This window comes from Trichomycterus rosablanca, chromosome 26, assembly GCF_030014385.1.
Source record: "Trichomycterus rosablanca isolate fTriRos1 chromosome 26, fTriRos1.hap1, whole genome shotgun sequence".
Lineage (NCBI taxonomy): Eukaryota > Metazoa > Chordata > Actinopteri > Siluriformes > Trichomycteridae > Trichomycterus > Trichomycterus rosablanca.
Window position 1 is genome coordinate 9,605,617 of NC_086013.1, and position 9,732 is coordinate 9,615,348.

The window sequence follows — 9,732 nt, forward strand, 5'->3', positions numbered from 1 at the left end:
CTGCTTTTTACTACATGCTGAAGCCTTGAACTGGACACCAAGAACAACAACAGCAGGGATTTAATGGATAGCATTTATTCATTTGTGACAGTCAATTTGCTGGAATTCATCTAACAAGAACACCAACCAGTACACCACTCGAATCCGTGCTGTGGATGGTAAGATTTTTTTGGATAAAACTGGACTCTCAATTCAAGGCACGATATATAAACAATTCTGCTATATGCAACATCTGGACTTTTGAATGAGTTTCCTAATGAGAGATCCAGTCATCCAGGGCTCGAGTATGGCATACCACCCGTTTCTACCTAACCGGGGTCCAGAGTTTGCCATGAGCGCCATGCTGGGCCACCAGCCGCCTTTCTTCCCGGCCCTGGGACTGCCACCCAACGGTTCGCTCTCGCTGCCAATTGCGCTTGGGAAGCCCATCATGGAGCAGCTGATGGGCGCCGCGGATTCGGGCCTTCATTTCTCCTCTCTGGGGCACCAGGCTACCGCTGCTCACCTCCGGCCTCTGAAGACACTCGAGCCGGAGGAGGAGGTAGAGGACGACCCGAAAGTACATCTCGAAGCGAAGGAACTCTGGGAGATGTTCCATAAGTGCGGCACAGAAATGGTTATTACCAAATCAGGAAGGTAAACCCAAGCTATCGAACTTAATACAACTTAATACATGCTGTTAAAGTCACAGGGAAACTATTGCACGTATTTATCGATTCGTGGCAACGTTATCTTCTGAAATACATAATAATCTAATCTATTATCTGCACACGGGCACCTAACATGGTGATATCATTTTACAACGTTTAAATGTAACCCAGCCAGTGTTATAAATGTTCATCTGAAACTGCCTATATAACAATCATAGTTTACGACTCCTCAAGCGTATACATTTTACCACAATATTACAGCCAAAACAGCATTATCTTGATTGTTCTAAATTTAAATGTATACATTATTTTGACATAAATAAAATATTTGTAATAAATTGCTGAACACAGTGATTTGTAGCTCCAACAGCTGGCTGATAGAAAATATTTGATTAATTATAAAACAATGAACACATTTAAATGAAGTAAATATGAGCTTAAAAACTATTCCATGTAATATTTTATACAGCAATTAATATTTTAATTTTTTGGGGGTATTTCTTTTTCTTGCTAGATTTAAAGCTTTGTTACAGTCAATTTCCTGGAATGCGTCTACTATGGCGTTGATCATTTTTGATAAAGTAAATTTTACATTTTAATGGGGGTACTTTTTTTTTTTTTTTTTTTTTTTCTTGCTGGATTAGGCAATTAAATCATTACTGATCTGATAGACCACAAGACACAAGAAATATAGGTTCACTTGTCCGAAATCAACAGGTTACAATTAAGGTTACAATTGAGATTATTTGATTATTGATTGTTTATTTATTTATTACAGGCGAATGTTTCCACCGTTTAAGGTGAGATGCACTGGACTAGACAAGAAAGCCAAATATATTCTCTTGATGGATATTGTAGCGGCTGACGACTGTAGGTATAAATTTCATAACTCGCGTTGGATGGTGGCTGGAAAGGCTGACCCCGAAATGCCAAAACGGATGTACATTCACCCCGACAGTCCGGCCTCTGGCGAGCAATGGATGTCCAAAGTCGTCAACTTTCACAAACTTAAACTGACAAACAACATCTCCGACAAGCATGGCTTTGTAAGTAAAATTCATATTATAACCCATCTAGTAATGTACATTATTATTATTGTTATTGTTATTATTATTGTTATTGTTATTGTTATTATTATCATTATCATTATTATTGTTATTGTTATTATTATTATTGTTGTTGTTGTTATTATTGTTATTATTGTTATTATTATTATTATTGTTATTGTTATTGGCGTTGATATTTTCTTTGTTTTTAATTTGTGCAATTTTGTTGTAGTTTTGCCATTATTACTGTTAATCTAAACATTAGATTTTTCAACAACAGAAAAATTACCTTTGTTGGATTTTATTATTGTTTTGCTGTTTTTATGCTCCTAGAAAGTTAAACTAGTTAGGCTAGTATGTTTTTGTTGCGTGTTTTATTCTAAATTTGCAGTAAGTAAAATATTTTAACTATACAACCTACTTTTTTTTTTTTACTAATGTGTAAGTTTTGTGTTGCAGACGATTTTAAACTCCATGCACAAATACCAACCACGATTTCACATCGTTCGAGCCAATGATATACTGAAACTTCCCTACAGCACGTTTAGAACCTATGTGTTTCCCGAGACTGACTTCATTGGTGTCACAGCTTACCAAAACGACAAGGTAGGTGAAGTCTGGTGTTATGTAATATACCGTTTTTATGTGCTTTTTAAAGTGCATACATGCACAAAGGTGCCTGGTAAAGTCAAATGTAAAGGAGGATACAATGGGGTATGAGTAGATATTTTAGTAGGAATTTAGGTTTCTCGGGTTATGTTCATTATATTTAATCACATGGGGTCGTGTGTGTGTGCGTGTGTTTGTGTGTGTTTGTGTGTGTGGTTAGGTGAAAGTTAAAGAAAGGGATCGAGATGGAGGGAAAGTAGATCTTGGACTGAGGCAAAGTTAAGAGGATGTGTGTGCGTGTGTGTGTGCGCGTGCGTGTGTGTGTGCGTGTGTGTGTGTGTGTGTGTGTGTGTGTGTGTGTGTGTGTGTGTGTGTGTGTGTGTGTGTGTGTGTGTGTGTGTGAGCATACGTGTGTGTGTGTGAGCATACGTGTGTGTGTGTGTGTGTGTGTGTGAGCATATGTGTGTGTATCATTCTTGCTTGCTAATTTTAAGTGAGAGATGCATATTAACTTGAATGCAATGAGTACAATTCTGTAAAAATGCTGGCAAACACTCATTTTCTTGCACGTCTGAAATGTGTGGTGGGTAAAGTTGTGTGAGTGTTGCTAGACTGTGAATGTAAACGTATTTTTACGAGTGTAGGAAATCTTTCCAGACCACCTAGCTTACCCGACGTGAAAATTAATTGAAAAAAGGCCCAGGCAGTAACTCGGTGCAAATGTGTGCAATATCTAGGTGTTCCTGAGGAAAATGTTTGAAACATTGCTTTTGTAAAAATGCACCAAACCTTCTTGGGGGCAAATTAGGCCATAATTCAACTGCGTTGAAAATGCCCTTGTGGTAAAGTGCAGCTCAGTGGTGTGTTGAAATGGGTGTAAATCATGTCAAGTGACCACAATCTACAGTTTCATCTACAGTGGTTTTTCTTTTGCATTGAATAGATTTTTTTTTTTTTTTACATTTCAGATAACACAACTGAAAATCGACCACAATCCTTTTGCTAAAGGGTTTCGAGATACTGGGAATGGAAGACGTGAAAAAAGGTAAGTGGTACATTAAGTTGTTTATTAATGTAATGAATTATATAAACACTTAAATCAGATTCGCGCAGGTTGTCGCGGCTTGTCGCGGCTTGTTTACAGTTATTACAATTGTACTACTATACAATAACAGACCGTATTAGTGGCTTGTTTAAGCTATGTGAATTTAATTTGCTGTAGGAAACAACTAGCCTTGCAGTCTTTACGGTCGTACGAGGAGCCACAGAAAAAAGACAACGGCACATCGGATGATTCCTCCAGCGAACAAACGTCGTTTAAAAGTTTCCGTCAGACTTCATCTCCAGCCGTGGCCACCATGGGTCAGCAAAGCTTAAAAGGTAATCCTGCGTGTTTATGTACCCCAAGCAAAGACCCAGAAGTATCGAGTCGATTCGTTTTATTTATAGCAATAGACCATGAACTGTTACAGGTTGTAATTATACTGTATCGTAAAAAAAAAAAAATTGTAGAAGGTTTTTAAACTGAATATAAAATGCGTATGTGATTACTTGTTGGGACCGACTTGTTTAGGATGAAATAATAGCCGCTTTAATGTAACTGCATAAAAGAATGCATTTAATTAAGTTTATTTAGTTTATTTTACTTAATAAATAAATAAATAGGGCGATAAATAATAAATAAATAATAATAAATAAATAGGGCAAGCTAGTAATCAGCGATTAATAATCAGAGGGTCACTGGTTCAAGCCCCACCACTGCCAGGCTGCTGCTGTTGGGCCCTCGAGCAAAGTCCTTAACCCTCAATTGCTCAGACTGTATACTGTAATGTAAGTCGCTTTGGATAAAGGCGTCTGATAAATGCCAAAAATGTAAATGTAATACTTTAAATGTAGTAGATAATGTTTTTTTCTTTTATGAAACAACATTATTGTTATTATTATTTCCCAAAGGTAAAGACAACAATTCTCAACAGCTGGAACAATGAAAGACATGTTTAACCTTGGAAAAACAGAAAAAAAATTTGAACTTCATTACAATCACTAAATTAGGAATACACATATAATATCAGAGACTACCTAACGGATACAAAGCAATCATAAACATAAACCTTTCCTGCCGTGAATGTAACTCGCAAGAGTAAACACAGCGTTAAAAGATAGATAAATAGATAGACAGATGGTTATTATTATTATTTTTATTTTTTTCTATTCCATTTATTGCCCTGAAAAACAAAACAGCATAAATCATCATTAGCTCCTTACTAAATCAAATTAGTTGTCAAATTTTAAGTTGCTGGTTTAACCAAGGCAGAGTTAGTATGTAGAGGTGTTAAGTATGCACGGTTTATAAATAAGATTAATTTGTACCTAAAAATGCTTAATTAATAATAATAATAATTAGTAATAATTAAAACAGACTGCAATAATTCATACTAAACAATAAAAAACTACAAAGACTGATTTTATTGGTTGGGTTGTTGTTATTATTATTATTATTATTATAACTATTATAACTATTATAACTATTATAACTATTATTATTATTTTATCAGTGGTGGTAGTATTATGTTGTCTTCTTAAAATATTTTTTAGATTTCTGCGACAGCGACGAAGACAGTGATGAGGACGACAAGGATGGAAACTCAAAGGATGTCCCAGACTCAAGCAAAATTTCCACCACTACAACCGACGACGCCAAGGACAACGATGGGGCTTTAAGCAAAAACAACTCGTTTGGGGAGGGTGATTCGCATAGAGAAACCAGGACTGAGAAAAGTCGTGCGGATTCCCGACAAAGTCCCGTTACTCTCATTTCTAGCACCACACGGTCGGGAGAAGATCTCAAAAGTCCATCTGGAGGGCAGTCCAAAGTGAAAGAGTGCGGCTCTATAGGCAAGGAGAATTACACGACACCACTGACTGTGCAGACAGACGGCGGCTTGCATCTGAACCAGAGCCACTTGCACAATTTCGGATTTCCTTCCGCCTTGACTGGCCAGCAGTTTTTCAATCACTTGGGTGGTGCCCATCCTTTCCTCTTGCATCCCGGTCAGTTCAGTATGGGAGGTGCGTTTTCCAACGTGGCCGCCGGAATGGGTCCCTTATTGGCGGCCGTATCCACCGGAGGAGTGACCAGCATGGACACGGCCAGCATGGGGTCACCGTCGCAAAGTCTGCCAGGAGTGCCTTTTCATCTGCAGCAACATGTCCTGGCGTCGCAGGTAAACCGATTCGACACAGCCCCCTTAAATACACTCACGTTGTCTTGATCTTTGTTGGATCTTTACCTGCGTATGGAGTTAAGACACACAGTCATTTGGGTTATGATGTTGTTAAGTCTGATAACGCAAGGTGTGGTGAGGCTTGTCAGTTGTTCAGTCATAAATCACGTAATAAAACAGGCATTAGAAGGAATATGGCATGGTCATACGGTAAAATAGCCTACATATTACGTTGATTCATTATTTATTTGGAAAAATGACCCCAAAAAAATGCAACCCCAAATCACAGCTGTAAATAAATGCTTAACCTTTCCTTATTATATACGCCTTATTAACTAATTATAAGGTGGATGAACATTTCAGACCTTAAACGTTAATGCAGTTATCGTATTATATTATTGAATCTAATAAAACACTACCAATTGCACTTCTAACACAAACAATTAATTTTGTTTATTATTATTAAAAGAGCTCTAGAGCATTAAACTTAAATACGCATATATACTTTATGACTACATAGCTAGCTAGATAAACAACGTTTTGAGACGTAGACATAAATTGTCGGTAAGTATGTTTGTTTTAGTTAAAAAGAAAACAGGTTGTTTTTTAACAGTATATACATTATTGTTGTAATATACATTATTGTTGTGGTATACATTATTGTTGTGATATACATTATTGTTGTGATATACATTATTGTTGCAGACTGTGTTGATTCACAACTCTACATTAAGGCTTTACTAAATTATTATTTTTAGTTTTGTAGTTTAATAATAATTAAATGGAAAGTAAAAACATGGTTTGGATTAAACTGTAGATAGAGTACTTTTACGTTTACATTTTATAAACAACTCGTTGAGACTTAGACATGAATTGTCGGTATGTTTGTTTTAGTTAAAAAAAAAACAGGTTATTTTTTTAACGAATAATTGCAAGACAATTAAGACTGTTTACTACATTATCAAATTTCTTATTGTCGGATTGTTTTGGATACCAGTGCACTCTTTATTCGTATAGCTGCAATTTAAAAAAAATAATTTATGTAAAATAACATACTGATTTAATATTTAACTAACCCGTGGTTTAAAAAATGTAATCTTTATTTCTCGATACTTCATTTTCTCTCTACAGGGCCTGGCAATGTCTCCCTTTGGAGGCCTCTTCCCATACCCCTATACGTACATGGCAGCGGCAGCTGCTGCCTCCTCGGCAGCCTCCTCCTCAGTCCATCGCCACCCGTTTCTCAACGCCGTGCGCCCGCGGTTGCGGTACAGCCCTTATTCTTTACCGAGTGTCCCGGACAGCACTTTGCTCACCACCGCCATCCCTCCCATCGAGTTAAAGGGGGACGCCATGGCCTCCAGTCCCGTCTCGGCCACTTTGGACTCCACATCCGAACTAACCAGTCGTTCTTCGACCATGTCGTCCGGCTCCATGTCCCTCTCGCCAAAAACATGTTCTGAGAAAGATTCCAGCAGCGATCTGCAGAGCATCCAGCGTCTAGTCAGTGGACTCGATTCCAAACAAGACCGAGCGCGAAGTGTCTCTCCATGATATCATGGACTGTACAGGGAGACACTGGACACTGGTGATACGAATCGTGTACGACCACACCCTTCTAGCAAAAGCGGGTTTACAATAGGCTTCGGACCTTGATATAAAAAAAAAAAAAAAACGTTTGATTGAGTTAAAATGCACTTTGTTAATACACAAAACTTATTATTATAAGTGTTTTCTTATTTTGTTAAATTAAAATGGTAATTATACATTTGTTTCCCTGATGTTTAAATAGTCTACCGTAGAAGTATTGAAAGTGAACAGCTTGGCAAAGAATATGTCACGAATCAAAAAAAGCTGCTGCTGTCCTTTATATTTTGTGTCAAGTTGCTGAGGGTTACACTTAAGTAATATGCACTCAAACAAGAATTGTAGTTTATTGGATGGATATCTTAATATTTCAAAGAAAAAAAAACAAAAAAACAAAGGAAACCTGCTGTGTTGGTTATTTTCATCAACTTTTTTGACGATGCTGCCATATGGGGCAGCAGTTCTGCATGTCGCCACGACTGGGGGGTATCAATTACACACCAACTAAGTGGGTAGCACTGTCGCCTCACAGCAAGAAGGTCCTAGGTTCGATCCACAGGTGGGGCGGTCCGGGTCCTTTTCTGTGTGGAGTTTGCATGTTCTCCCCGTGTCTGCCTGGGTTTACTCCGGGTGCTCCGGTTTCCTCCAACAGTCCAAAGACATGCAAGTGAGGTGAATTGGAGATACAAAATTGTCCATGACTGTATTCCATATAACCTTGTGTGAACTGATGAACCTTGTGTAATGAGTGACTACCGTTCCTGTCATGAATGTAACCAAAAGTGTTTTTAACATGACGTTAAAATCCCAATAAACAATAAACAAATAAACACACATCAACAAGAGTTGCAATTAAAAAAATTAATACTAAACACAGCGTGCAATAATAAATAACGGGTTACTTTGACATGTGTAGAATTATTTGTGCATAACCAGCTCAACAAAACCTTTGAATTTGCTTCAGTTCTATAAAAGCCACATGTGCAAAAGCTGTACATCAAGTGAACCATTTATTATTGTTGGCTACCATGCGGTACACCGAACCTGTTGAATAAACCCAGAGTTTTGATTGATTCAGAAAATCCAGAAAAAACGACAGAGGTGGTTATATTAAGTATAATGTAAATAGTAACATAACTGTAGCTACAAAATATTTATGTAATTATTTCATATGAATATTGCGTGTAAATATAATGAAGTTGGTTTCTTCTGGGGAAAGCTGTCTTTAATTTATTGTTGATATACCTGTGTAAAGTGTTTGTGAGCGAATCTCTTTGTTGATGACATTTTCATTGACTTCCTCCATTGACCATGGATTGTACTGAGCCCCAGAAATACCCGCACTGCTAGGTTTCTAGTAGAGACATGTGCCATCGTTCCATACTGTTGTCTGTGTTCAAGTGTTTTTGTTCAAAGTAATTAAAGGCAACAGCACATTGCACCAGTGGTTTTATTCTGAAGATTATTTGTTCAGAAACCTCATGGTACCTTTTCATCAGAGACGTTCAGATTGTATTGTGTATGCAAATTTGATTTTTTTTTTTAGTAGTAGTATAGGCCTTTTTTAATTTAAATGTTTACCAGTTTACATTCACACTAAACAACACCTATCTGGAGAAATATGTACAGTACAGTACTCTAAATAACGTTGATGTAATTGGTGTAGATTAGATTAGATTAGATTCAACTTTATTGTGATTGTGCAAAGCAAGCAAGTACAAAGCCAACGAAATGCAGTAGCATCTAACCAGAAGTGCAAGATAGAGATTATATACATATAATACGGTTAAAGTGCAGAAGTGACCAGGTAGTGAAATGAGGAGACAGATAATGTTGATATTAAACAGATAATGATAATTGTACAGTGTATACACTAATATGTATTTACAGAGTAATGAAGGTGACTAAAGTGGCTACGTGAATGGGTAATGAATGAGAATAAATAAGTGAAGTACATAAGTATAGCAGATATATACAGTATATACATTATTGTTGTGGTATACATTATTGTTGTGATATACATTATTGTTGTAGACTGTGTTGATTCACAACTCTACATTAAGGCTTTACTAAATTATTATTTTTAGTTTTGTAGTTTAATAATAATTAAATGGAAAGTAAAAACATGCTTTGGATTAAACTGTAGATAGAGTACTTTTACATTTACATTTACATTTTCGGCATTTAGTAGACGCTTTTATCCAAAGCGACTTACAGTCTAAGCAACTGAGAGTTAACGGCCTTGCTCAAGGGCCCAACAGTCGCAACATGACAGTGGTGGGGTTTGAACCAGTGACCTCCTGCTTACTAGTCCAGTACCTTAACCGCTAGGCTACAACATAAATGTTATTGATGTTATTTATGGAGATCTGCTCTCAGGCAACCTGAGATATCTACCAAGCCATCAGACCTTTTAAAAATCTGTGCTGGAAGGATAAAAAAAGCAAAAATTATTATTTTTAGTTTTGTAGTTTAATAATAATTAAATGGAAAGTAAAAACATGCTTTGGATTAAACTGTAGATAGAGTACTTTTACATTTACATTTACATTTTCGGCATTTAGTAGACGCTTTTATCCAAAGCGACTTACAGTCTAAGCAATTGAGGGTTAACGG

The 9,732-nt window shown here is 36.9% G+C and overlaps 1 protein-coding gene across 2 annotated transcripts; it reads left to right on the forward strand.

Annotated features, from left to right (window-relative positions):
* Nucleotides 1–244: 244 nt before the first annotated feature.
* Nucleotides 245–7,278, forward strand: tbx3a (T-box transcription factor 3a). 2 transcript variants are annotated; one of them, XM_062988674.1, is made up of 7 exons: nt 245–636; nt 1,429–1,726; nt 2,156–2,302; nt 3,274–3,350; nt 3,528–3,685; nt 4,901–5,529; nt 6,661–7,278. In XM_062988674.1, exons 1-7 carry the CDS (start codon nt 245–247, stop codon nt 7,081–7,083), a joined length of 2,124 nt encoding a protein of 707 aa, XP_062844744.1. In that variant the 3' UTR covers nt 7,084–7,278. The 2 variants fall into 2 exon arrangements, with proteins under 2 accessions (XP_062844744.1, XP_062844745.1); XM_062988675.1 differs by having other exon boundaries at nt 1,429–1,696.
* The last annotated feature ends 2,454 nt before the right edge of the window (nt 7,279–9,732 follow it).

Excerpts from the sequence above, each read along its gene's own strand:
- tbx3a (XM_062988674.1), top strand. The coding sequence starts at position 245 with ATGAGTTTCCTAATGAGAGATCCAGTCATCCAGGGCTCGAGTATGGCA. Across the intron at positions 2,303-3,273 it reads CAGCTTACCAAAACGACAAG|ATAACACAACTGAAAATCGA; the intron begins GTAGGTGAAGTC and ends TTTACATTTCAG. Across the intron at positions 3,686-4,900 it reads GGGTCAGCAAAGCTTAAAAG|ATTTCTGCGACAGCGACGAA; the intron begins GTAATCCTGCGT and ends AATATTTTTTAG.